Source organism: Desmodus rotundus, chromosome 10 (genome assembly GCF_022682495.2).
Source record: "Desmodus rotundus isolate HL8 chromosome 10, HLdesRot8A.1, whole genome shotgun sequence".
Classification (NCBI taxonomy): domain Eukaryota; kingdom Metazoa; phylum Chordata; class Mammalia; order Chiroptera; family Phyllostomidae; genus Desmodus; species Desmodus rotundus.
The window spans coordinates 111,960,309-111,988,095 of record NC_071396.1 but is presented as its reverse complement, the minus strand read 5'-3'; the positions used below and the strand labels follow the sequence as shown (position 1 = coordinate 111,988,095).

Genomic DNA, 27,787 nt, shown 5'->3' with positions numbered 1-27,787 from the left:
GGGGCCAGAGGGGCTGTACACACCCCGCCCACCAGTCTGTCTTCCCGGAAGAGCGTGCTGACAGGTGGCACGGACGCACCAAGGGCCCCCTGTGAATTTGTGGCTGACCTTCACGAGCGCGGGCAGCACCAGTGAGGGACCTCCTTTTTGTGTTTTTGCCGCATCTTTAGAATTCCTTGGTTGTTCAGAGCCTTTCCTCATACTGACCACACTACTTGCGGTGTGTGACCGGCTTTTAGTGGCGGCGTTCCTCTCTCAATAATGACGCCCGTCGTTACTTCACGACGCTGTGGCAGTTCCTCATGCGAGCAAGGCTGCCCCAGCGACCCCCCGAGTTAGGCAGCCTCTCCTCTGTAGCAGAGGCCACCCCGTGACAGGGGTCCCCCGCGTGTCTGTGGGACGCTGTCCCCGTGAGGCTGTGCCGTAACTGGAGAACTACACACTGAGACAGCGCCCGGAGTCAGCCGCCGGGCTGTGCTTTTGGTTACTTCTGTGTGGCCTCCAGTTCGCTGGGAATTCCTAACAGTGGTTCTCGTCCGCACTGGGACAGAGAGAAGGGGGCTTCACACTGTCGGTTTGTCTCTGTGAGCTCAGGTCCTGCTCTTTCACACTCACTGGCAGCTGGCCCCCCTTCTCCGAGGACGGGGACTCGGTAGCTGTTCAGGCCGGTGACAGGAAGGCTGAGCCGGGCTTGCACTCCTCCCCTCGGGGCACAGCCCACTGTCCGGTGCCGTCTCTGTGGTCGTGGCTCCGACAGTGCTTTCTGTCCTCCGCCACGGGGGGCTTTTGCTGGTTAGTCACTGAGTGTCTGGTTCGCGAAGGAAATTCCATCTTCCTCAGCACACGTGGGCACCGGAGTATTCATGTGCAGACGCATCTGCCGGGGTGACCAGGCCCCTTGGTCTCCTGGCCACTGATGTTGGCACTGCTGGGCGGCGTGTGGGGACTGCTGCAGGTTCCAGAACAGCTCACAGTTGTTTGTGTCCAGGACAGGGCCTGTACTTTACCAGCCAGGTGGTTTCTCATGGCTAGTGCGCTTCACCCCCATGAATGAGTCAATGTTGAAATCAGTTCTTCTCCTGTAGCCTTTAGAAGGTGTGACTCATGGGCTTTAAAAAAAAAAACAAAAAACCAATCATACAGTAGCCCTGGCTGGTGTGGCTCAGTGGATTGAGTGCTGACCTGCAAGTAGAAAGATCACCGGTTCAGTTCCCTGTCAGGGCTCATGCCTGGGTTGTGGGCCAGGTCCCCAGTAGGTGGCGCTCGAGATGCAACCACACACTGATGTTTCTCTCCCTGTCTTTTTCCTTCCCTTCCTCTCTTTCTAAAACTAAATAAAATCTTGGGGAAAAGTCACACAACACATGCATCCGTGCAGAAGTTACCGGTGCCCCCGAAGCTGATGCAGTAGACAATGCGTCACGTGACTGAAGCAACACGTGGGAGTTCGGCTTCACAGTGACCACCTGCTCACTCAGGGCCCGCATTTCCTGAGCGCCTGCAGTGTGCCGGGCTCCGTAGTGTCGGGGGGACAGGGGAGTGTTTTCCCAGCTTTCATGATTCTTTTCAGGTTGGCGGGTGGTTCAGACACAGAAATGGCAGTGCTGGGGTGCAGTGCGGTCCCCAGGGCCTGGAGAGATGCCGTGTTGGGTGCCTGTGCTGACAGGAGGGGGTGTCCCCCGCAGGCAGTGCAGAGCCCCGTGCCGGGTGACGTCTCCAGTGGTGGATTTAGAAGGAGTGCCACACTGGGCTCTTAAAACGGGGTTGGGAGGTGGTTCCAGATTGTGACGGAGCACAATCCCGCTGGGGGACCTCCCAAGGTCGGAGGGACAGAGGGGGCCTGCGTGGGGGTGGGGCCAGGGAGGGCCGGGTGTGTGGAGATATTTGGCAGACAGCAGGGCGTGAGGGAGGATGTGGGATGTAAGGGGAGGAAGTCAAGGTTGAGATTCCTCTTGGGGTTCCAAGCAGTCATGTCCAGCAGGCAGGTAGGATCCGGCCTGAAGTGGAGCAGCATCACCCTGGGGGAGAGTGGCTATTTCTAACAGCCCTCAGGATCTACATTCACTCCAGATGGGCTCGTTCTACTCTGACAGACCTGAACGTAGGAGGCTGAGGGATTGGGTCACTGCACAGATGGCCCTGACTTTGACTTTCTGCCCCTTAGCTTCACCTGTGTCTCCATCTGTGACACACAGACAGCAGCCATTGGCCATTGGCGCTGTGACGTCGCTGAGAAAATCGGAACAGAGGGGCCGTGCCTGGTGTTCCAGGAAGGGACGGCCGTCCCTAGTCCCCAGAGGAGGCTCACGTGCAGGGAGAGTCCTCGAGCGCTGTGCCTGTGGCAGCTGCCCGCGTGCAGGGGCCTCGGATTAGTGCGTCTTGGCCTCCCTTGGGGTCCCCGGCCTTGCTAGAAGCCGGCCTGCAGTTGCAGACGCTCTTGTTGGGCCTCATTTTATGTGACCGGCTGTCGGCCAGTTGCTCTTCCAGGGAGGATGCGGGGTGATGCCCTTTTGGGAAGAGTGCCATCAGCTTCGAGGCCACGGCCTCGCACGCACGTTCAGAAGACCTGTGGGGTGGGCGGACATTGTGTTTACCGGCCCCCTGTGAACCCCTGCCCTTGCCTCGCCGTATTCACGTTAGAGCCGTCTGTGTTGGGTAATTGTCACCGGTCGCACTGTGCACCTCAGGGAAGTGGCTTGAGGGCGTGCGGTGTGGCAGAGGGGTGGACACCGGCATAGGAGGTCAGGTCAGCCGGGCCCTGGGCCCCAAGGAGATGTGAAGTGACTTCCTTGGATGAGATCGTGCTTGTGGTCTCTCCTCCATGTGCGCGCTCCAGTCCAGCCTGTCCGCCTTGGGGCTCCCCGGCACCCCCACGTCTTCGCCATGCCCCCCTGTGACGGCAGCGCAGAGAGGACACGGAGACACACGTGCAGGCTGCGGGCTGAGGAGCGGGGCCCGGGGCGGGGGACTGGGTGGGCACGCACTCTCCCCCAGGCGTCTCTTCCCTGTGCTCTTCTTGTGGGAGGGTTGGGCCGTCCCTGGGATGCGGGATGCCTAGGAGGGAGGGGCAGTCTCTTGGAGCAGTACTGTAGAGCCCGGCGCTCACACCGCCGCGAGCGAGAAAAGCCAGACTCCCCGAAAGCGTTCCTCCCGCGTCTGGTGACTATAGGACGAGGAGGAAATGACGACCTGTGTGCTCGTGACCTCCGTGTGTCGGAGGCCCCTGCACTCCAGCCAAATTGTCCCCTCCGCCTGGTTTCTCCCATGAATGCCACATGTTTCTTAAAACCCCAGGGACGGTGCTCGGTGGTGAACTCCTTCGTTTCAGGGGACCGACATGTGCAAATGACTCTTAAAACACGCAATGCTATTCGAACACAACCTTCAATTCTAAAGGGAGACAGCACCCACCCGCCCGGATCTGGGGACTGAGTGACAGCCTGGCCAGTCAGGTCACCAGGTGCCGCAGTGCCCCGGAAATAAACATTCGCACCCCTCCCCGAGCCCCACAGCATCCATTCTCTGGGGGTGGGGGGCCTGCTCGCGCTCTCGAGGTCCTACTCGGCCAAGTGCCAGTTTGTGTTTCTGTTCCAAAGAAAGGGGGGCCCCAGTGGGTACCTGGGGGTGATCTGTGCTGTGCACACGGAATCGAGACACATACAACACCCATGTTCACGTGCGTTCTGTGCGCACCTCCTGGAATCACGGGCAGGTCTGTCCCACGCATACCCGGCGGGGCAGAGGTAGGTGTGTATCGTGGGCACGCGAAATGCAGAGTTTACGCGTGTTGCTGTTGGTTAACGTGGTGGTTTCCGTCCGAGCAGCTCTGCACCTGCTTTTCCTCCGCCCTGTAGTTACTCCCCAGGGGGCTGCGAGTCACTCACCCGACAGACTCCTGGTTTTTGTTTCTGTTTTTGTTCTTCCTGGGAAAGCACAAGGGCTGTTTGCCCCTCCTCCCCTGAATGAGTCCAGACCAGTCTTCAGCAGGCCCGGTCCCTCATCCGTCTCCCTGGGGTGTGACGTCACCCTGCAGAAATGCGCCGCAGCCCCCTTGGCTGCCCGCAGGAAGTGTCCTCATGCCTCCTTCGGTTCTGGCTTCCTGCGCCTCACTCACTCTGCGCTCCGCGCACTGTGCCCCCCCAGGAGCCCCCCTCTGTGCTGCGGGCCCTCACACTGGCGGCTGCCGGATGTCGACGGGGACTTTCTGTGCCTGCCGTGAACACAGGGCCCTTGGAAAGAGGTGTTTTCTGAGTCTGCTGACAAGAGAGAAGCACTTAATCCGTTACGTCCACCAGATGCCTTCCCCCTATTTCTGGGGCCCCAACAAGCATAGCTGGAACCGGCTGGAGCTTTCCCCGAGGGTGCTGTTTGGTGTGCAGGCTCATTTTGAGTGGTCAGTGTCTCACGACCAGGCTTTCAGCTGAGGGTTGGCAGGGCGGTGGTGGATGGGCCGCCCTGCCGCCCCATCCTCAGGTGGTAAGCGCCAGAGTTCCAGCAGCGACGCTTCCCGTGCTGGCCGCGAGCCTTCTGCAGACGCCGCGGGCTTGCCTTTGTTCTCTTCTCTGGTAGTTCACTTGCCTCGGCAAGGGGGCCCCTTCCATTTCTGCCACGTGGCGACTGGTGGTGGAAATCGGGGTGCGTTGCTCAGGTTTTGTCGGTCCGGGCGGGAGCTGTACTCTGGGTTTGGCCCCCAGACCCAGGCCCCCTCTGGGACCACTGTCCGCGCGTGTGCCCACCATGCACACGTCTGCTTTTCCGACCCCTCCCCGCCCCTCCTCTTGCCGTCGGCCTGTCCTGCAGAGCTGGCTCAGAGGCCATTACTTCCCGTTCTTGTCCTGGCCCCCTGAGAGCAGCCTGGCTGTCCCCTCAGTCCCGGGACGGACCTCTCAGCCTCTGCCAGAGGCGGCAGGTGTGCTTACTGCGTGTCCTGCGCATGGGCCGGGAGCCACAGCGGGCGCCGGGATCTTGGAGCCGAGGGCTGCTCCGCTGGCCGTGGTCTGTGTCCTGGGGTGTGGGTGGGAAACTCAACAGCAGGCGTGCGCTTGGAGACCAGGAGGCGGAAATGAGCGTTCTGTTGTCTCCTTTTCTCACACAGGGGAGAGACCCTTCGAGCCCAGACGCTGCCCCGACAGTGCCTCTCCGAAAGGGGACCTAAAGACACGCTGCCAGCGGAGCCCCGTGCCCTGTGACAGCCATTAGCAGTGCCCCCTGACGTCCCAGCAGCCTCCCAGCTTTGACCCTGGCCCACCTGCGCAAGGAAGCGGGGCGGAACCCTTGCCACCCACACCTCCGCCCTGGACCGCTGTGCCGGCTGGAAGCCGAGGGGCGAGGACTCATGGCCGGCAGTGCAGAAGCTACCCTGGAGGTCCTGTGCGGCCCTCCGTCCACCCACACACGCGCTTCACCCACGGTTCCTTTGCTGGTCGGGGCCCAGGGAGGGCGCGGGCTCCTGCAGTCGGAGACACGCTGGAGACACTGGAAAAGGGCTTCTGTAGTGTGCTGGACCGAGTGAAGCCTTGTGGGCGGGACTGTCGGAGGGGGGTGAGCTTGACACCATGGGACCACTGCGGCTCCTCCCGCCCTCATGGGTGTTTAAGTTGTGCTTGAGTTGCATGGAGGTGGCCAGGAGGTGGGCGTGGGGGGTGCAGAAGAGAGGCCCTGGCTGTTCGTGGCTGGGCTGCGCCCCCTGGGGGTCCTCTGCATTCTGTTGCTCTCCCCACGCCTGCACTCAGCACCTGGGTGGTGGAGACATGGCCGGGGGCCATCCAGCCTCGGAAGCAGAGCTGGTCGAACACTAAGAAAAGCGGGATCCTTTGTTTCTTCTCAGGGCCTTTTGTAACAGGGCTGTGTTCTGCAAACTGCACCCACGGGAAGGCTGCCCATCCCAACGTGCGGTCTGGCCACTGTGCACCCCGGGCCGGGCCCTTTGCGTCCCTGGACCACCCCTGGGCTGATGCGGGGGCCTGACTGCCGGGGCGCTGTTGCTCCGGGACCTCCTGCCCCCTCCCCCTCCCTGCCCCACCCCTGCGAGTCGGCCAGTGCTCCTGTGGGCCTGGCGCCCTCCACAGGAGGGGCACCTTCTCTCTGGAGGTGGAGGGCCCCAGGCCCCAGGTGCGGAGGCTGTAAGGCTCTATATACCTCTTCCTCGGTCACGCAAATGCAAGTTTTTGTGGTGGGATTAAGGCCCTGAGCAAAGGATCTTAAACCTTGCAGTGTCCGCAGTGAGAATTGTATCCCACAGGTAGAAATATTTGCTTTTCCTGGGACCGCGACCCTCTGTGTGATGGTAACATTTCGGAGCGTCTCAGATTTTTGCACATGGGATTTTATGCATTATCAAAAGTTACTGCTGCCTTGAATGGAAATGTTCTGTGAAATTTTCTGCAAAAGCTTTACTAGGTTTTTTTTTTAATTGTGAAATTTTGTAAAGGCAGGAAATGGATTAAAACGGGCATGCTAAATATATTTTTCAAAAAAGCAATAATTTTACATGTACAGAAATTATCCTTAACCTTTGATGCTGGTGAGAGCAACAGTTTACTTCATACCATAATGGGGTAGCGCGGTTTTTGTAGAAAACGGGCTTCTGATACAAAGACTTATTTAAACATACACCCCCCCCCGAAGTGTGGTTTTCTTGTTCTAATGGTTTGTTGAATTGTTATATTATTACTGTTGTTATTGTTATTAGTTTGTGTTTGGTTCTGGATTCTACTCATTACTGAGCTGAAATTACTTGACGGTTCAGCTTACTTTGCAACACTTGGAAACAATGCAACCTAACCGGCTAGCGCATCTACACACGCGGATGCGTATGTGCACACTCACATGTACATGCGTATGTGGGTGTGCGAGTCTAATCCTTTACTTGTTCCTGACACGCTCACACCCGATGTGTACCAGAACGACCCGTCTTGTTGGCGTCGTTAGGAATCTCCTCGCAGATACGGCGGAGCGACTTGCGACTGTTCTGTAAAGTCATTTTGAGCAAAGTTGCAGATACATTCCTCTGTCCACCTTAGAAATCACAATGCCTTTCTGTTGACTTACGTTCAGTCACTTCGATACTTCTCCCCAACACAATCATTTCTGCTTTTTCTGGCTTTTCATCTCTGCTGAGCGTGGACGGCGGCAATTCAGGAAGGCCCAGGGGCCAGCGATGCCGTCCTGTCTGTCTGTGTTTCAGTCATTAAAAGAAATTCCGCACCCAAAGTGACAGGGGGGTGTCGTGTCCATTCCTTCTGTTCCAGAGCAGCACGCGGGCGCCCGGCGGGCCTTCACCGACTCCTGTCCGGGGAGCCTGGTGGACAGGGGGCAGTGCCTGGGCCCGTGGGCGGAGTGTGCCCTGAGCCGGCCCGAGTGGTCGTGAGCTGTGCGGAGTGCGGACACCAGGCTACCAGGCTTTGGCTTCACTAGACGGATGGGCGGGGGCCTCCAGGACGCCGCCCTGCAGGACGCTCAGTCTCCGGGCCTGCCCGGGGCCCTTCCTCCCACGGGTCATCAGCATTGTACTGGGTTGTGAATGCCTTTCTGTCCGTGCTGCCCTCGTATTTAATGTGGTTTGTGTTTTCTTATTTATTTAGCCGATGTGCTTGGTTTGCTCTCTTCCGGATGACTTCCGTGTGGTCTCCCCTGTAAGCCGCCTTCTCCCTGTTCCAGACTTGCTACTACCTCTACCGGTCTGCTGTTTCCTTCTGCTCCCCAGAGTTTTACAGTGTTGGCGCCTCGCGTAACTCAGACAATAAAGGGTTTGCTTGTTCTCACGCCGCTTCTCCGTGTGTGTCCCAGCCCCGCTGCCGCTCCTGGTGAGGCGCTGCCACCGGCCGCGCCTTCCTCTCCGCTCACGCCTCCTCTTCACTGTGGGAGACAGATGACTCAGAACGATATGCTTACAGCAGGCTTTCCTTTGGGCTGCTCACTCCTACTCCTGATTCGAAGGATGAACACTCATATTCTCTGAAAAGTCGGCTGTTGGGCATCTTCCCTGGGAAGCGGTCCCTGCTCGTCACTTCTCTGGTGCCTGGGAGGGCACAGGGCAGTTTGAGGTGGGTAGATTCCAGCTTGCTCAAAACACAAGACGGATTTTAAAGCCAAGTGGGTTTTGCCTTTTTGGTTTTGAAAAGTATTAAATGCTTTAAGGGGTGCCCCCCATAGTTACTTACTTCTTAAACCAGGAGGCACACTGGTCTCCTGAAAGACGGGTTCCTGGACATTGCACTGGGGACTCACCTGTGGCCACCTGGTGAGAGAGAGGAGACTGTCGCCGGTTTTGCGCAGTGTGCCCTCTCTGCCACGGCATCCCTGACGCGCTCCAAGCAGCTACGTACAGGCACACGTACGCCTGGACCCTCAGTCCTCCTCAGGGTGGGCTGCTGGGTGTGGCAGGAAGCGGGGTTTGTCTCTCCAGGGTGCTGGCTCTGGAGTGCAGCTCAGGGGACAGGTGTCTTCTGCGTCACACGAAGTGACAGCAGCCCTCCGTCCCTGCACATCCTGTCTCATCAGGGCCAGGTGCTCTCAACCAGCATTCCTTCCTGAAAATGAGTCTCCACCCCCGACCCGAGAGGTGTCAGGGACGGGCAGAGAGGGGACCCCTCCCCCTCTCACTGTGGGAGTGCCCGCCTGTCGGGAATGCGCGTGTTGTGTGACTGCTTTCAGCTTGCGGAGTTGTCATCCCAGAGCCTTCAGCTCGCTGAGCGGAGGGAGGAAAGGGCCAGGCCAGGCCTTCGGGGCAGTTCCCGGCACGCCGAGCCCGCGTGCTGTGCACGGGGCCGCGGGAGAATGTTCGTTCTTCGTCAGTTTTGCTAATTCTACTTGGAGGCAGGAAAATGCAAAAACCATAGAATTTGTATTTCTTTTTTAAAATACAATTTATAACATTATATTTTGTACTCTTTATATTAGAATTTGTAACTAGATTGATGTATTTAACTCTATTTCTGAAAAAATAATGTTTCAGTTGTGTGACAAAATATTTAGATAAAACATAATCATTCTATTGGAATTTGAAATCAATAAAAACATCTTGGAGTTCTTGAGATCTGTAAGGCCTTTTTCCCTACTCAGGAGGTGCCTTCAGTCCTTGGACAGCCCGGCTCGGTCGGGGGTCTCTTCTTTTTGTCGGCCGAACGCAAACCAGAGGGAGGGCGGTCGGTCTGTCTTTAAGCGGGAGCGTTTGTGGGAGGGCTCCTGGACAGTCCACCTAGAAGGCCAAGGCGGCCGGTGTTTTCAGATCTTCTCCGGGCTCCAGGATATACTCGCACTCGGAGACAGACATTGGGGGGGCGACTCTGCCATCCCGCCCATCTTGCATTCCCCACACCAAATCCGCACAACGCATCTGGTGAAAAACCGCGTCCAAACCTCGGGGACACCGAGGGGTGGGGGGCTGTCGTTGCCACAGCTCACTGATCGGCTGGCAGACAGAAACAGGCCCGGAGGCCTCAGGTGAGCTCACAGAACTGTATCTGAAATAGATAAAATGCAGTGAAAAGTTACACTAGAAAAGGGACGAGGTAAGTCCTGGGATGTGGCTTCCTAGTTGTTCCCGGGAGGGGGCTGGCAGGCTGGGCATGTGGCCGGTCTGCTCACAGCTGATGGGGTCCCCAAGCTCCTGCAGAGGGGTTGTATGAAGGCCTGTCGCTGTGGGCCTCGTAACCTGCCGTCATCGGCGGCGTGGGGAGAGCTTTGACCGGTGTAGTGAGAACCTCAGTCTTCGGTGCTGCTGGCCCCAGTGAGGGAGCGGAGACACCAAGCCCGTTGGTGGGGACACTGGTAGCACTTGCAGGATGATGAGCCCCGGCCCAGATCTGGGTGTCGCCTGACAGGGGTTCCTGTCAGGTGGTGTGGGCCTGTGACCGTCATGAGTTCAGGTCCCAGACAGCCCCCTTCCCTGTCCTGGGGCCCCCCCCGAGTAATTGCACCCCAACCCCCAAGGGAGCGGCTCTCTGCGTGCCCACTGGTCCCCTTGGGTGGCTCCTGTGTTCCTGCCGGGCGCTGCTGGCCCACAGACGCCCAGACTGGAGGACTCAGGCTGGGGAACCCCTGCAGGGACCGGTGCCACACAGTGTCCTTCAGGGGGAGGGGAGGGTGAAGTGCAGGTTGCGGTGAAGCCGTGCACTTGGGCTTCCCCCTTGGTCACGGAGGACGGTACTGTGGAGAGCCTGTCCCGAGTGCTCTCCGTGGGCAGGGTGTCTGCTGGGAGTTGGGCATCTGGACGAGCCCCTGGCCTGGGTGGGTGCTGATCGTTCCAGCTTTTCCAGGGGAAGAGGGACCTCGTGTTTCTGGTACCCAGGTTTGTTACTGTTCAGGCCACGACCAGGCATCTCACCATCCTCACCATCTTCTTTTCACGTTCTGGTCAGTCCTGGAATGACGTTTGAAGAGGAGGAAGAATATACTGGAATGTTCCCAGCAATAGGAAGGGGCTTCTTCACTGGGAGGGAGGCTCCACCCAGTGGGTGTGTGTGGGGGGGGCATTTGCAGGCCAGCGTCCAGAAGGAGCAAGTCGGAACTGCGGAGATTCTGTGTTGCAGAACAGCGGCCCATGGGTGGGCAGCGCGGCCGACGTGGGCCTGGCGTAGAATTCCCGGGGCCCAGACCCGGTAATGGCGAGATGAGCTGCCCGGTGGACCGACCGACGCCCTGATCCCAGAGAGGTCAACAGGCTTATTTGTGAGGAAACGAGTGTCCCTGCCCGGGCGGATGGACGGAGGTCCACCGGACCAGAGGGACTGGCAGGTCTCACCTGATAGAGATCTCAGGCTTCTCCAAAATCGTAGAAAATGTACAGAAAGTTGTTGACATAAATTCATTCAACAAACACAGGGTGCCTGTCACTGCCCAGTACGGCCCCAGGTGCTGGGACGGGAAGGGGACAGACACCCTGGAACCTGTGTTTGGTGCGCTCCTGGCGAGAAAGGCAGACATTAGAGCCAGTTCGGATTCAGACAGACACGGGCGGGTGGAGGGACGTGGCTGGGGGAGGAGTCCGGGATCTAATCATGTCACTCAGGTGCCCTGTGTCCCTAAGACCAGGCACCACCTACCTGAGACTTCTGGAACAGTTTTACAGAATGATTTGGGTAGTAACTTGGACTTGAGATAAAGCTGGCACCTGGCGTCCAACCCTGGCCGACCTGGATAATCTGTAAGGAGATTGTGAGTGGGGACAGCAGAGCCAGCTGCAGTTTTCAGCGAGGAAAAGCCTGAGGCCGTGTGCTTCGCGAACCCCCCACGGGACACTTAGGACCCATTTCGAGTTGTCAGATCTGACCGAGGAGAGGGACTGAGGTCATTGTCAATTATATTCCCCAATGACGTTAACTCAGACTGAGGCTTTGGGCAGCGAGGCCACGAGCCTGTGACCAGCCCGCAGCAGCTGGTGGCTGCTTCGTGCAGAGGGATATGCACCTCCCTGAGCTGCAGGGAGCCTCTGTCCCCAGTTACAGGACCAGAGACAAGTCAGAGGGGACAGTCCAGTGCTCAAGGGGACGCTGGGATGGGAGACACCAAGGGGCAGACTCTTGGGTTAAGACAGACCAAGGCTGGGACGGACAGTTCCTACAGTGAGGTGGCTTCGTCCACATCCGGGGGATGCAGCGTCTGGGCTTGAAAGGTGAGTTCCGAACAAGCGCAGGAAGCTAAGGACGGCCCAGCCGCCCTCCCGGGGCAGGCCACAGACTCCTGGGCAGGTGGAGGCACGGAGGTGGGGGCGTGGAGCCGGGGGGCCGGGCAGCCCACCCGCAGCACCTGCGGGCACAGCGGGAGGGGAGGCTGGCTGGCTCACAGGCCCCTTTTCCAGCTCTGCGTGGGGACAGGCCCGCAGGGTGGTCGAGATGGCCGTCTCTGTGCCATTGGTGTGTCACTGCTCCAAAACCCTGACCCCTGGGTCCTGGCAGCAGCCTGTGAGGGGAGGGGCGTGCAGACTGGCGCCCCCCCCCCCCCGCCCCCGTTGGAGAGACGGATGCAGCCGTGTCTGTGTCAGGACGAGATGGTTTGGAGCCTCAAGCTCTTGTTTCGCGGGGACCCACGTTGCTCCCGGTTGCCTTCTGTGCCTGAAGAACCAGCATCTGCGGGGATAAGACAGGGATGGGGCACCTGGCGGGAGTTCCCAGCGTGAGGTACACGGAGCTCAGGGACCGTTAGCCAGCCTCCCAGGTGCAGTCTTTCCTTCCGACTGGCTCTTCCTTTCCCCTGCAGACCCCCCCGCCCCCACCCCAAACACCGCCACGTGCCAGCCTGCCCCCTGCCCCCTGCATGTGTCCCCTCCTGTGTCTCCCAGAGAATCTCCCTAAAAAGCGTGGCCACCGCCGCTTGTGCCCTCCCCAGCCTAGCCTCGAAGGCCACCCCCTACTTCACTGAAACGCCTGGTGTTGAGGTCAGTGCTCACTGTCCCCGGCAGCGGGCACGTGACTGGGAGCGCTCACTGTCCCAGGTAGTCCCACCGAAAGTGCTTCCTCTTCCTGTGCACCCGCCCTTTTACACCCATGACCAGCAAGGTCTGGCCACAGGGCGGCGGCGTCCTCAGGCAGGAAGCTGCCTGCCCTGGAGGGGACTGGAGCCAGCCTTCCCGGGGGCACCCTGCGCTGGTCCCTTGTCCCGGCTCCTTTTCCAGAGGCTGCCTACCCCGCACTTGCCCTCTCCCACCACTAGGTGGCGGATGGTGGTCAGATATGAATGCAGAGTTAGGCCAACTTTGAGTTCATTGGCTTCCAACTTACTTTCTTTGGTCAGCAAACGTGCACCGAGCACCCACTGCGTGCAGGGGCATGCAGGCTGGCTGCCCGCGTGTGGGCTACCGAGGCAAAGACGTGGGGGGTGCGGGGCGCGCAGTCCTGGGCACAGGGCGGGCGATGGCATCCTCCTCCCTCGATGTGAGTGCCTGCCTGTCCCCTCAGCTCCAGGCACCAAGATGCCAGGCTCCTCAGACTCGAGCTCCCGTCTCTCAGGGCGTCGCGTCCTCCGGGGGTGCCCGGTGAACAAACACATGTGGAAACCTCAGGGTGAGGTACCTGCAGTGAGCAGAGAAAGGCCGAGAGGCGTGAAGAAGGTCAAGGAAGCATGACCACGCTTCCTGTTGTGGTCGTGCATGGCCTTGGCGGGATGTCTCCCCCGACCAGGAGGCTGAGAGCAGAGAGCACACGGAGAGAAGGGCCCCAGGCATGCGTGCAGAGCACAGCAGCTGGGTGCTGGCTCCTGGGCTCGGGTGGGGGGCCCACCTCCAAACACAGTCACAGTGCGGGGGTTATGCTTCAAGTTACTGATTTAGGGGAACACAGTCTAGTCCAAAATGGTATCCCCCGGAGAGGAGGCTGGGGAGCAAGGAGGGGCAGATGCTGGAGGAGGAGGGCCGGCCCTGCTGTGAGCGGCCCAGGCTCAGTGCTTGGGGAATGGAGCCGGCGTGGTCTGCTCTCTGAAGGTCTGCCCGAAGCCAGGCCCAGCGGTCCGGGCCAGGAGACTGCCCTCCCGGCCTCACTGAAATGAACGGTGGGGAAAACATCAACAGGAGCCCACTGTGTGTGGACTGGTCAACCCCTGCAGCCTGCCTCCCCAAGCCCAGCGCCCCTCCATCCCTGCAGCTGCTCAGGCACAGACTTCCCATGCAGTTTGCAAACAGAGGAGCCTGCGGCCAGGGCCGGCTCTGCGCTGTGGAAACCAATGAACGGGCTGAGCAGAGGTGGAGGAAGGAAGCCTGTCCGGGGTCAGCGCCCTACAGTCCGGCTCCTGCTTCCTCAGCTCTGTGACTGGGCGGTGTCCTTGTTTCTTCTTTTTCTTTTTCAGTTTGCACGAGTGTCTTTATTTTTTTTTATTTCAAACGACTTCCCTTTAATATTAGACTAAATGTGTTCATTAAAAAAAATAAATAAAGACAGGTAAAAAAAAGACAAGTAACAGTGTGAAGTCCCACCGTCCAGAGGCGACAGCATTCTAGAAACAGGGCCCCATGGAGTTTCCGTGGGCGACACGCTCACGGAGATAACGGGATGGATCCCAGTCTCTAAAAAGAGGTTGTATTTTACGTACCGTTTCATGCTGGTTTTGATCGGTTATGTGGACATCTTCCGTGCCGATCAGTTTTCACCTCCAGGGTCCTAGATGCAGGGGTTCAAAGCCATGTGCTCATGGATGAGTAATTGACTTAACCCGTTCTGCCTGGGTGAGCCTAGGGATTGTTTTCTACTTAAAAAAATATAAACAAACAGCTCTGAGAAGCGTCCTTCGCTCGCCCACCTCTGGTTTACCTTCCACCCCTTCTTCGGTCTGTACCCGGGGTGCAAAACTGTCGGGAGCCCGTCCAGTGACCCCGAGGTGGGGGCTCTGTCCCCTGGTGGCCCAGTGCGCAGGCCCCGGTGGCCCTCACCCGTGCTCAGCGTCTCCCCACACACGTCCATTCATTTCCTCTGAAAGCAAGCCCCTTCTCTTAAATTTTGTCTTTACTGATGATGTCACTTACTGTCTGCTTGCCCTTCTGGCTCGGGCCGTTCTCTCATCTCTGGTTATGAACGAGAAGCTAACATTTTGGATCTGAACCAATCTGTGCATTTTAGTGACCTTGGATGAATCCAGCCTCTCGGGCGGAGGGTCTCCTCTCTGGCCTCTGTCACAGCTGGGGTCTGGGTCACATCCTCCTGGCCGCCCCCCTCCCACCCTTTTGCCGAGCAGAGTGCCTTCTGTCTGTCTGTGCTCCTGAGTCGGTCAGTCAGTCCCTGCACATTGCTGCTCGGTGTCTCCAGGTAGCGGATGCTGGTGGCGCCGGAGACGTGGGCCCCCACCCCGGGATTTGTTGCTTGCTCTCTGCAATCGAGTTCCTGTAGGAAAGGCTTACTCGTTGTGACAAGTCCTCGAGCCTCCGCCACAGCGTGCTTTGCCGTGACATAAGCTGTGCCTGCAGTCAGCTCGGTGGGTATACGACTTAGAAAGTGGCTGCTGTGCGATTTTTGACAATTTGAAATTCAACCAAAGGACTCCCAACACCCCCACAGGTGAGCTGGCTGGGCGTTTGGCTCACTGGGGGCAGGAGCCAAGGGCAACCCCCGGCTCCACTGGTCAGCAGCAGTCACGCGGAGCCCCTCGAGGGCCTGGGCACAGTGAGTCCGCAGAGAGGCCAGTGGGGTGCAGCGGGGAGGCCCCGGTCAGCGGTTCCGGTGCATCGTCCGGCCCTCCTGAGTCCGCGGGACCCCAGCGGGCCGGCCTTCCAGGTCCCACGTCTTCCACACCTCAGCCCAGACTTGCACCTAAAGCACATACTTACTAGGCTTCCTAGTAACTTCTTCCAGAAGAGTGATTATTTTTCATATTTCTTGACATTTTGGTGCCGTTCTAGCTTTGGTTGGAATCCGATGTTTCTAAAATTTTTTTAAGCGCAGGGGTAAAGATACAGCCAGTGCCACGCCTCCTTCCCTAACGCTTCTCCAGGTTTCTGGAGGCTGCCTGTGATGACGCACTCGGCAAACGCAAATGTGCACCAGGAAGGAGCAGGACGGCCACCGAGTTCTCTGTTGGCCCCAAACACGGGAACGTCGGGCTCTGTCAGGCTGTCAGGAGGCTCATTTCTTGTCTTCGAGGTTGCTACGGAGAGAGCTCGTTACTGCCCGTGTTTGGTAAAACGCCTTCCCTGCCCCGTCACTCGCCTGGTAAATAACATCTTCGCTAACGGTGTGGCCGAGCCAGGAAATTCCTCTGTTTCCCTCTCACCAAGTTCAAGGCTCATCTTTTCCCTTTCTCCTCTTCCCCCATCGTGGGTTTTGTGGCAATTCAATGAGTTATTTTAGTCTAAACCGTGAGGTCGTGTTCTTCAGATACACGTCTTATTTACATCTACCCACGACCTCTCGAGGACGATTTTATTCTTCGCACTTTGGAGGTATGAAGAGACCCGCTCTGAGGCTCCAAGAGGTTAATTAACTTCTCAAATGTCAGCCACGTAAGAAGTGGCAGAATCAGGATTTGAACTGGGCTCCGTCTGGCCCTGGTGTCTGACTGCTTTCTTCCGAGGCGCTTCGCTGTTCCAGTGCTCTGGGCGCATCGGACTCTGCAGCCGGGGCTTACCAGGAGAGTGTCTGCGGTGCCACCGGTGAGATCTGCAACCCGGGGACTGCCGCGAAGCATCACAGCCGTGGCTAACAGTGCGGCCTCGCCCACGCTGCCGTTCGTTCGCATTGCCGGCATGTTCAGTGAGCACCCGCCACACTCCAGGCCTCGTACCGGGGACAGGGTGTTGGGCGGGCGCAGGCGGTGGCGGTCCCGTCCCTCCCTGAAGAGACTGAGGACACAAAGGGAAGAGAGACCTGTCTGTGCAGCACGCGTTGCAATGAGGAGACGGGAGGCGGGCGGTCAATGGAGCCAGCTCTGCTCGCAGGCAGGTCTTCCCAAGGAGGGCTGACCGGGCTGAGACGGGGTGGTGGGGGTGGGGGGAGAAGACAGGCCAGAGTCGGCCACGGCCAGGGCAGCAGGTGGTGGAGCGGCTCTGTCCCACCGTCTAGCATCTGAAGAAAGCCGCAGGCCCACCTGGAGCGCCCAGGCCCCCAGGGAGGCAGGCTGGGCCCCAGGGGAGGGGAGGGTTGAAGATCGAACCAGCGCACAAATGCCAAGTGGTCTCTCTCCACCGCTCAGTGTGTCTGCGGGAAAGCTTTACATGTTCTGTTCTGAGTGGGTCTGAGAAGCTAGTCTCACAGTTCGAGTCTTTGCAAAGTATCAGTCACAGTTTTTGAGTACAGCTCTGACTTCTAACACCTTATTTTCCTTCGTTTGGTAGGTTGATGGGTTTTCTTGAAGAAGAACAGCTGTGGGCCCTGGCTGGTGTGGCTCAGTGGACTGAGCATGGACCTGTGGACTAAGGGGTCACCGGTTTGATTCCCAGTCAGGACACATGCCTGGGTTGCAGGCCAGGTCCCCAGTAGGGGGTGGGAGAGAGGTGACCACACATTGAGGTTTCCCTTCTTCTCTTTCTCCCTCCCTTGCCCTCTCTCTAAAAAAGTAAAATCTTAAAAAAAAATTATGCTATTAAAAGAAAACAGCTGTGCATAAACTCTTCTTCAAGCCCAAATGTGTCTTGGTGCCCTGGTCGCAGGCTGGGGTTAGCACAGCGACGCCGGAGCTGGGTCCGCGTCATCGCCTTCGCCCCACACAGGTGAGGGCGGAGACTCCGTGCGGACGACGCAGGGTGAAGCACACAGCCCGCCCTTCCGAGTGCTTCTCCAAACTGCCCTGCACTCAGTTTCCCTCGATTTTACCCGACGAGGCGGCCCCTCGGTTCCGACCCCCGAGCAGGGCCCGGGCAGCCCTGAGCCCAGAGCCCAGGGCCGACGCACCCAAGGGGCACCTTCTTCGCCCGGCTGGAGGCAGAGTTTCCTCTTATTTCTATTGTGTTTTTTTTTTTTTTTGTATTTAATAAACAGGAATTTGACAAAGTACTACAGTATAATCACCTAATAATATCCATTTCACCCCATAAAATTATTATGCCCAGTCCTAAAATGTTAAATGTGCCACAATGAGAAGAGAGGAACATAAAACCCCGTTTATAATATTAAACCTTGTAGCGCGACACGACGCAATCAATCACAGCCCCTGGCAATATTAAACTTTCCTCGTTTTTCTTTAATTTCGCATTTTTAGTGTAATGGAACGAGCTTAAAGCATCAGGCTTTTGCTCACAGTCCCCTGGCAGCGAGTGGCAGGGTGGTTACATGCAGAGCGATGACAAACACATCATGCGAACCCCTCATATGTCACGTGTCAGGCGGGTGACGTGACTGAGACTTAGGGCCCCGCGTGGCGTCAGCCCAGGATCGGTCCGGCCACCGCAGGGCCTGTGCCTGCAGCCACTTTGGACTCAGTGGAGATGATTAGAAAAGGGCTTGAACTACATCGGAAGCAGCGGAGGAATTCTTCTCGGAAGTTTCTCGCCGTGGTTTTCGTGACGTCCCGGAACACCGTATTTTGAAGGCAGAGAGTAGCCCGTCGGGCCGGGAGCTGTTTTCTTCCAGAGCCTGTTCACGCAGCGGAGCACAGCCGACGACCTCTCTGCCCCTCGTCGCCCCCCCCCCCCCCCCCCCCCCCCCGAGCACTGACGTGGCCAGAACTGTTCGCTGGGGGTGCCTGATGGTGCTGGGGTGCGCTTACTCATGCTTCTTAGGCAATGGAAGTCGCGTGTTTACTAAGGAAAGGGGAGGTCTTTCTGCAGTGGTTGAGATGGGCTCTGAGTGGAGGACCACCAGACAATGAAGTCTTTCAGATCGCCCAGTTCACGCCGGCCAAGCTTCTTCTTTGCCTCGTAGGCACCATGGCTTCCTGCCGAGCACGGCCATCGCCGAGTTCGCCACGCCAAGTGTGCGTGCCACTCTGCCACACCCGGCCCATGGCCACCCTGCACGAGCCTCTGCCCGGACAGAGTCTCTGCCTGCCTTTCCAGACGGCCAGTCCTGGGTCTGGTCTCTGGTCCCAGCTCGCGACAGTGTGCACAGCGGACAGCCCTCGGCTCCGATGCGCGGCGGGCTCGCTGGTCTCCGGGGAGCCATGCTGTCCGCGGGGCCCGCGGGGCCCTCCTTCCCTCTCAGTCTGCTCGCAGCCCGTGTGAGCTTTTCTGAGCCGCTGGGAGGAGGCTCCTCCGCCGTGGCTGTGCGTGCCGAGGCCTGTGGGGGGCGCTGAGAACAGCCACCTGTTTGCAGGTCTTTGCAGGTCTTGGTCTGCTTTCTGGGTCAGATGTTTATTGTTCTTGGCATAAAAACGCTCGACTGTGACCCCCGGCCCCCAGTGATGAAAGTGCACACTAGGGGGGTGATTCCCAACGGCGGGCAATGCCGGGCCGCTGGTGTCTGCCTTGGGAGCGGGAGTTTGCACCTGCAGGTTAGTGGGCCGAGGAGACGGCAGAGCAGGCCGCAGGGCTGGGTGCAGCCAGTCTGTGTCCCCAGGCCGCAAGGGCCGGCTTCCTCGCGGCTGCCTGTCCTCGCTCTGACACCGTGGGTGGTTCCTTCCTGCCGGGAGCAGCACCGGCCTTCGAGGGGTCAGGTCTTTTCAGAAGAAGTGACTGATGAGGCGATTGCCCCCAAGCCCTGTGGGTCACACCTGAGGGGCAGGGCGTGGAACCTCACAGACAGATGGGAACGTCCCGTCATTAACGACTTGGTGGTCAAGAGCGCGGGCTTGGGGTCAGGCCCGAGGTCCCGCTCCTTTCCTTGCGATCACCAACCACCATTTTAGGCTCCTTAATTTCCCTCTCTGACCCTCAGGGTCCCTCGCTGAGGGTGGAGCCCCCGCCCCACGGATGGACCAACATTGAGGATTAACTCGTGGGCGGAGCTAAGGTGGCCCCGCAGCGGCATACAGTAAGCGCTCAATACGTGACAGTAGGCGCTCAATACGTGAGAGCCCTTGGCTTGACTGCAGATCGGCTTCCTGACTGCAGCAAGTACGTGGGAGTCAGAGAGTCTAGGGGCTCCGTCTGCTCCAGGGAGGCTTCATCTCCGAGAGAGTTTGTGTCGTTTCCACTGTGCTTGTTCTCCCGCCGGGCTGGAAACTTACCGGCCAATCCCAGGTGCTGGGGAGAAAGAGCGACTTCTAGAACATTCTTTTAACGAATAGAAGGCAGAGACGGCCTCTCTCTGTTCTGATGGATCTCAGTACAGTGTTCCGTCATTTGCTGCTGCCGTCCTGTGCTGTGATGACGTGGGCGTAGTGGGCACCTGTGACTTCTTTATAAGGCGGCCGCCCGTTAGGAAATGCAAACGTGAGAGAGGAGAGGAGCAGGGCTGGGAAACGGGAATCAGACAGAGGGCCGCAGGCCGGTCGAGGACGGGCCTCAAGGAGGAGGTGGGGACTTCATTTGAACCTGGCAGGAGGGGTGGCCGGAGCAGGTTGTGCTCACACAGGCCACACCCACCTGGGGGGTCACCTCTTCCTGCTTCTCAGCGCTGCGACCCTCAGCCCCGTGGGCGACTGCTCTGGGGGAGGTGGACCCCACGCCCAGGATTCAGGCAGAGGGATGGATCGCTTAACGGCATCAAGTTAACACAGTGGTTTCTTCTCTGAACCCCCCTCCCCAGCAACCATTTCAAATGCTGCTCAGAAGTTTCTGACGGGGAGGAGAAGGTGTGAGGGAAACCCCGTTTGAAGCTGGACGTCTCATGGAGGACAAAGGTGCGGCTCCCCAGGAGAGGAGGCCGACTGTGGAAGAAGCCGACTGTGACGCCTGCCTTTTCAGGGTCACCGGGCTGCCCGAGCCCCGGCCTGAGGGACCAGGCAGAGCGAGGGGCAGAGAGCGTTTCTGAGAGCAGACAGCGGGCCCTCGGGCTCTGCTGGTGGAGTCCCAGTGAGGGGCCCCCGCCCCTTCTCCTGCAGCCCCCTGCTGTCTGGCGGGCGCCTTTTCCAGCTGCAGTTTTACTTTGAAAACACCCACTCTGCAAAGGGGTGTTGAGCTGGTAGACCTGTTGGGCCCCCTTGAATGCCGAAGCGCGGCAGTCGGGGGCAGCCTACCCAGCGGCTGGACCAGCAGGCCAGGGGAGGCCCCTGCGGAGGAGGAACGATGGGATTTAGCAAGTGGTAGAGAGAGAGCAGATACTCACCCCGGAATGCAAAACGGCAACACTCCCCTACAAGGGGGGCTCTCAAAGCCCCTGGCTGGCGACCCCTTCCTGGAAGGTGACGACGCAGGGGTTCCCCCGAGTCTTTAACACTTCCCGGACATTTCCACCGCTTCCAACCCTACGGCGGCCATTAAAGCGAGGCCGATTTGCAAAATGGGATCAGACAGTCCAGGGGTCCGGGGAAGTGGCAGCGATTAATGTTATTGGGAGGACGTCCCTCGACTGGAGGCCCTGCTGGGAGAACCCATCAGCAAAGGGTTAGGCGGCGCCCCTCTAATGGGCCAGCTCGGGGAGACAAAGTAACAGTTTAATGCGGGGCCCTGCTTTGAATTCCGCTTTCATGCAGCCTCTAGACTAAAGGCCAGACAAATTAACACCACTCCACGCATTGTACCGGAGCCTCTTCTCTGAAGGATATGTAAATATTGCACTAATCAGAGGTTCTGGAATTCCAAACGCCCCGAAAGGTTATGGCCCGCGGCCCCGCTAATATACAGGCGAGGGCGTAGGCGGACTCCTCTTGAGTGACAGCGAACATGGGGTGTTTTGCATGGAAAATAACCTCTTGTAAATGACCTCTGCCTTTTTCCTTTTCAAGTGGGTGGCAGTAATGAGTGGGAGAGGGGGCGCCCCACCCCCCAGTGCTATTTACACCTTCCCCGACAACGGAGGTCTCCCTAATGTCGTCTGCCTCCAGGAAACACATCTCTTTCATTTTGGGGGGCTTCCCTACAGGGGCACGTGGAAGAGAGACACACACGTGCAGAGCAGCCAGGTTACAGGGAGTGTTTCATTTCCTGAGGAATCCGCCCGTTCTGTCGGGGGGGCGGGTGGAATCTCTTGGAATGCTGATAAAACCTGCCTGGCTCAGCCCACGACCTTTCGCCAGTCAGGTCTGTGTCTCTTCACGGGACGGATGTTTCGGCAGCTTAGAATCCCTGCCAAGAGACCGTGTTTTCCGTGCACAGAAAGTTCTGGTGTTTTCCCAGATTTCAGCTGGATCAAAGAGCAACATAAATAATGGAGGTCCCCCCCCCCAAGGGGCAAGGGGCTTTTCATGTTTTCTTTGTTTTTTTAATCTTCCCCCAGGACATTTTTTCATCACCTCTAGAGAGAGAGGAAGGGGGTGGGGGGGGGGAGAGAGAGGAACGTGGCTGGGAGAGAGGAGTATCAATTGGTTGCCTCCTGTACATGCCCGGACTGGGAATCGAACCCGTGACCGTTTGGTTTATAGGACAATGCTCCAACCAGCTGAGCCACCCAGCCAGGGCTTTTCACATTCTTTTATTTATTTATTTATTTTAGTCGCAGTCACCTCAGCTCGCGTTAGTAAAGGCCCGTTCTCCTTGCTGTTGTTGCTCAGAGCTTTTGCCCGGAGCTTGCTCTGGTCCCACGCGCCGGAGTGAGGGCCTCGGCACTCTCCCGGTCCTGGTCGTGTGTGGGGGTTTCTGACAAAGGATCTCGTGGTGCTTGGCCAGCAGGTTTTTTCTTTTTTAATAAACTTTAAATTAGACTTCTACCAGTTAGATCCCTTCAAATGCTACTTCGTGAGTCCTCTTCGCATCCAGCGATTGCCCCGCTTCAGTGTTTCCAGTGTCTGTCTGGCTCTGCGGCTTCCCTTCCTCTCCCCGGGAATGCTGCCCCATTCTGCCTGCCTCGGTTTCCCTGGGCGCGATCTCCTGCGGGTGACATCTCTGCATGCTTTTCCGGTCCAGCCTCCTATTCCCTGTGAGCTGCCTGCGCTTGTTTGTTACAATGTTCCGGAGATTGAACGGCCCCCTTATCGTGTTTAGAGAAGCACCCCCGGTTTCCTTGCCTGAAGCCTGCCCCTGGGCACAGGTCCGTGCCTGAAGGAGGTGGTGACGGTGATGGGCGATGACGCCAGGCCTCTAGGGGTCAGTGGTGGCCTGACGCCTGCGGGAGGGCGGGAGGGGCCGGGAGGGGAGAGCCGCAGGTGCAGGGGGACCACGGGAAGTGCCTCTGCTCTGTCCTTCGTTCCCGGCTGGGGGGGGGGGTGAAGCCACGCTGGTGCCCCCGTCTTTCACCTTCCTCCGCCCCTCTGCCCACAGGACAACAGCTGGCCCGCAGCCTCTGTGGACCCCGCTCATCACCCAGCCCTCCGTGCGGTTCTGGGGTCCAGGCAGGGCCCGGCCCTCATCTAGCAGGAGCGTCAGCAGGGGTGGGCCCCTGGCCTGCTTTTCTAGATGCATCTATCTCATCAGCCCAGGGGCTCTCGGACCCAGCAGGAGTGGGTGCCGTTCTCCAAACATCCTGGGGCCCGCGCTGCTCTGTCCTCCCGTCCACTAACCCCAAACTGCCATTTCCATAGAAACCGTCGGGGCACTGTGATGGGGTCCCCATCTCCAGCTCAAATCTAACACCAACACCCACCCCAAGGTGTGGCTCTGGTCACGCGCAGCGCGTGGGTTATTCCCCGCCCCGAGCACATCCAACTCTCTGTGTAGCTTATCCATTCAGGGGCTCGTGGGCTGTTCACCAGCCTATGGGGGGGCGGGGCCGAGCTGGTCTTTTGGCAGTGTCTGTCCTGGGGCACCCCGCCTTAGGCCTTGGGTCCCACCCGCCTTCCGAGGGCGGCTGGTGCCTTTGGAGAGGCGTCCTGAAGACCCAGCCAAGAGCCTGGGTGCCTGTGTGGGGGGTGGCGGAGCCAGGACCACATCCGTCTTGAAGGCTGAAATGCTGGACCTGAGGCAGCGTCCGGTAAGGAATCAGACTCAGAGCCACCTCCTCCTTCATTTGAGTGGTTCCAACCCGGAGGGGCGTGGCTTTGCATCGCTGAGTGGGCTATCTCAGGTGAGAGGGGCCAGTGCTAGCTGTTCTCTGGCCTTGTGGGGAGGGAGGCAGCCGTGGCAGTTCAAGGAGCACGGTGGGCCTGGCAAGCATAGGACGCAGCCACGTGGGCCAGCTGGACTGGCCATGCTGGTTCCTACCGCTCACGTGCCCCCGGGGTCTCTGTCACCGCAGTCCTCCTTCCTCCTACCGGGACACCTCTAGGTTCTGCAGCCAACGGTGACGGCTTCTGATGACTTCACGCCTGTCCTGTGTGTGTTTCCTCAACCCCAGTTCACTCCAGGGGCCATGCCCTCTTCCAGAACACAGCCCTTCCCGTTTTTGAGCCGAGCGGAGCCGGGCCGGGCCGCCCAGCTGTGTCCTGAAGTAGCAGCGTCCCCGTCCCTGGAGGAGCCCGGATTACCGTCGGAGTAAGAGAGAGGCATGGATGCCAAGCCTGAAGGTCTGTCCCCTCCCTGGGACGGGCCACCTGATGGCACTGCTGCCCAGCGCTGGGGTCGTGGGACCATGGTCAGGCCTGGGAGATGGCCTGTAGTACCCCCACCTTTCAGAGCAAATTTAGGGAGTTTTCTCTCTGCCTGTGTTTCTCAGCAAGTAGAGCCCCCTCCAAATGTAAACAAAAATAACCCCCCCCCCCATTTGTTTGACGTTTAGTGTTTGGTTCTGAGACCTCTGAGAACTGTCCCGGCATAAGCCGGTTGAGCGGACAACAAATATCAAAACAAACGCGGAGCTCCGGCCCTGTTACCGTCTGTGTGCACAGAACAAGGCCTCGCTGCGCGGTACTTCAGTAAGCGCGGCTCCTGGTGAGGCCCGAGTCCAGCCCCGCTTTTCCCTCTCTGGACCAGTGGACTGCAACGCAGGCAAGGAAGGGTGGGGAGGCGCTGCCTGTGGTCGCACTCGGAGGGACAGAGCCGCTTTGTGTTGTTGCTTCCGGGTGTCAGACACAGGTGTCCGGTGGACACTGGGATGAAAACGCAGTGGCCATGCCGGCTCCCGTCCCCGGTGACCCATGTCCTCAGAGACAGTGAACACATGGTCTGTAGTGTGGGCTCGGCTGCCCTGTCTGGACGCAGTTCGATTCCTGAGCGGTCACGGAGGGGCTCGAGCCTGCCTGCCACCAGACCGGGTGCCGCGAGGGGGGCGAGGAATCGGCGTCTTGGGCTCGGGAAGCCAGGTCACTGATTCCTGATACTTTGGGTGAAGGACAAAAGCTAAAATCATACTAAGAGAATGTTTACACTTTGATGGAACCTCAGACTTTCAGGGTGAATGAATCTTTGGGTTCTACTTGTTCAAATTAAAAAAAAAATGTACTAGCATTTATTGGTAGAACATTGCAATACATACCATTCCAGACTTGCACACTGCGACTTAAAATTCCAGTTGGAGACTGTGTGTTCTGAGGAAATAAATTACACTCATATCCCCCGTGTGCACGCAGGAAGCTTTCGGCGGATGCACCACGGTACAATGATTCCAGCCCAAGGTTTTGTCTTCCGGCACACTTGGGGTCTTTGTTTTGGAAAAATACAAGCTGGTTTCACCATGAGCTTCAACAAAACTTCATTTCGATGGTGAGTCTGCTGCACCACCAGCGCCCCTTCATCTCGGGACAGAGAATTTGTGGGTGCGCGCTTTCCCTCTTCCAGGTGCTGAGGACGCTTTCCTCGGCTGTCTTCTAGAAACTTTACAGATTAGCCCTCGTGATTTGGCACATGCTGCACAATTAGTTTCTGTGTGCCCTGTGAAGCAGAGGTTGAGGGCCCTAATTTTTTCCATCTGTATATTTAATTCCTGCAGAACCATTAAAAAATAAGGCTTTTTTTTCTCCATTTAATTGCTCTGATGTCTTTTTCAAGATTACTTGATCACGCAAGTGTGGGTCTGTTTCTGGAATGGATATATTTTTAACGCAATAGGGGAGGAAGGCGGCAGAACTGGGTTACTACTACACAGGGCACGCCGCTGCTGTCGCAGAACTGCTTGTGGAGGGCACCCCGCCCCCCCGTGTTGGAGGCCTGGTGAGGTGGCAGCCGGCGGAGAGGAGGAGGAGGGCCACGGAGGGGGTGCAGGTTTTTCCTGTTTGGTGATGAATTGTGTCTCTCTCATACCTGCAGGTCTGTCCGTACCCGGTCTCACCTGTGCTAGTTTGCTGGTCTGGGGCTTTGCTCAGTTCATCGCAGGTGTCTGATTCACTGGCATAAAGGTTTTCTTCTCTTTGAGATCTTCTTTAATAGACTATTTTTACAGCCGCTGTAGGTTCACAGCAGGATGGAATCCTTCTTATGTCTAATTCGCTCTTCCTTTTATAGCTTCTTAAGGTGGAAACTCAGGTCATTTATTTTTAAACCTCTCTTCTTTCTAAGAAAAACTTTTAAATCTGTAAGTTTTCCTCTAAGCACTGCTTTGAATTCATTTAACAATTTTTGATATGCTATGTATTTTTTCTTATCCTTCACTTGAAAATATTTTCTAATTTCCTTTTATGTTTCTACTTAGCCCTGTCGGTGAGCTCCAGAGAACCAGGACCAGCAGGGAATAGAGCGTCTTGGGTTATTCGGTTGGCATTTTTCACTAAATTGGGAAATATTCACCCGTTATTTCTTAAGTTTTTTTGCTTTCTGTTTCTGGGACTCCAACTACATGTGTGTTCGACCACTTGAAGTTCTCCTTCAGGTCCTGGAGGCGCTCTCTCTCTTCCCTCCGCTGGTGCTCAGGTTCCAACAGGGCATCAGTCCGTAGTGAGCGTGCTGGACCTCGCTCCGCTCTTCCATCGTATTCGCTCAGTGTTTACCTCAGTTACTGTAGTTCTTAGTTCTGTGATTTCCATTCGGTTGTCTTAACAGCTTCTCTGCTGTGTTTCCTCATTTTTATCCATTCATTACAACCACTTTTCTTCCCAGACTGTGAACATATTTGTAACATCTGATTTAAAATTGTTTTCTGCTAATGCAAACACCTAGGTCACCTTGGAGCCGATTTTTAGTGACTACTTGTTCCCTTGACTGTGGGCACATTTTAACGTTTTTTTCCCCCTTGTGTACAAACTTTGGGTTGTGTACTTGAGTGGGTGGGCATCACACAGCAGACACTGCATTTTATTACGTTCCTTCGAGGAGTAACTGACCTGGCTGGACTCAAAGTCCAACCTTGTCTCAGAATCTCCCCTCCTGACTCTGGTCTTCCCGAAGTTTCCCTGTGCATACGCCAGCCGCTGAAGTTTGGGGCAGAATTGATATTTGGCCCCTTGAAGTCCAAGAACTGCCTCGTGAATTTCCTCTGTAATTTGGAATCAGCTAATTCATTTTAAATCCTCTTAGGACATCAACTGGATGTTACGGAACACATTCACTCAGTGGGAAGAAGCACATGTCAACATCGAGCCATCTCGTAACAAGATTTTCTATTCATTTATATTTTCTTCATGTTTGTCAGTAAAATGAATATTTCTTTAACATAGTTACTGTGCATGACCACCAGTGAGTGCCATTCCTCGGAATCTGTAGTGCCAGCTACGCACACGGAGTGAACCTTCCTCCTCGGCTCTGCAGCTCCTGCCCCCCTCTGCCGGGACGTGCTGACCTGTGTTTTATCACGCGGTCAGTGGTTCAGCTTCATTTGTCATGTGGGTCTCCGAGCAAGGCGACCGCGAGTTTGTCTGTCCTTTTCCGAGTCTCCTTTTTCCTGCTTCACTGCAGCGACGGGAAAGACCCGCTGAGCAGCGGGGGCAATGGCGGCACGCGATCTGCTTTGATTTTAATGGGACACGGTGCGTGGGGGGTTAGGTAGGACTTTTGCTTCTCATTTCGTGTATGCCTGCATTGTGTTCTCACTGAATTCACATGTCTGGGGGCGGTGCCAGGAAAGGTGTTTGGGGAGCGTCTTTAAGGACCGCTCTCTCTAGTCGAAGGAGCAGGGAGGAGGTCGCAGGTTCCACAAACTTTTAGACAACAGCCGGTCTCCTCCCACCAAAACCACGGAGAGTGGGCCCTTCCCCGCCCCTGCCAGGGAAGAAGGCTGAGTGGGGACCTAGGTGTCCATGCCCACCCGCTGGGGTGAAGGTTCCCAGACTCCGCCAGCGTGGGGCCAGTGGGGGCCGCAGTCTGAGGAGGGCTCTCCAGAAGCCCTCTGGCCCCACTGCAGACAGACGTGGGTCCCCACACTCACCTGCAGAAACCCCGATGGGGGTGAAGGCGGTCCAGCCACCTGGGAAAGGCTCTGACAGCTTCCTGGCAAACTAAACGCACACGTGCCCTAGGACCCAGAGTCACTCTCCTGGGCATCTGCCTCTGAGAAACGAAAGGTGTCCTCGCACAAACTCTGTGCAGGGACGTCACCGCGGCTTTATTCGCCACAGTCCCGAAGCGGGGCATCCCGGTGCCCGACGGCGGCCC

At 57.6% G+C, this 27,787-nt stretch overlaps 1 protein-coding gene across 5 annotated transcripts in view; it reads left to right on the top strand.

Moving 5' to 3' along the window:
- The window catches only part of ZNF516 (zinc finger protein 516), an 82,849-nt gene extending 74,793 nt beyond the window's left edge, over positions 1-8,056 (top strand). For all 5 annotated transcript variants that reach the window (XM_053912371.2, XM_053912372.2, XM_053912373.2 and 2 more), the window contains exon 6: positions 5,096-8,056. In XM_053912371.2, the coding sequence (XP_053768346.1) occupies positions 5,096-5,155 (60 nt within the window). In that variant the 3' untranslated portion in view covers positions 5,156-8,056. The remainder of the gene's footprint in view (positions 1-5,095) is intronic.
- The last annotated feature ends 19,731 nt before the right edge of the window (positions 8,057-27,787 follow it).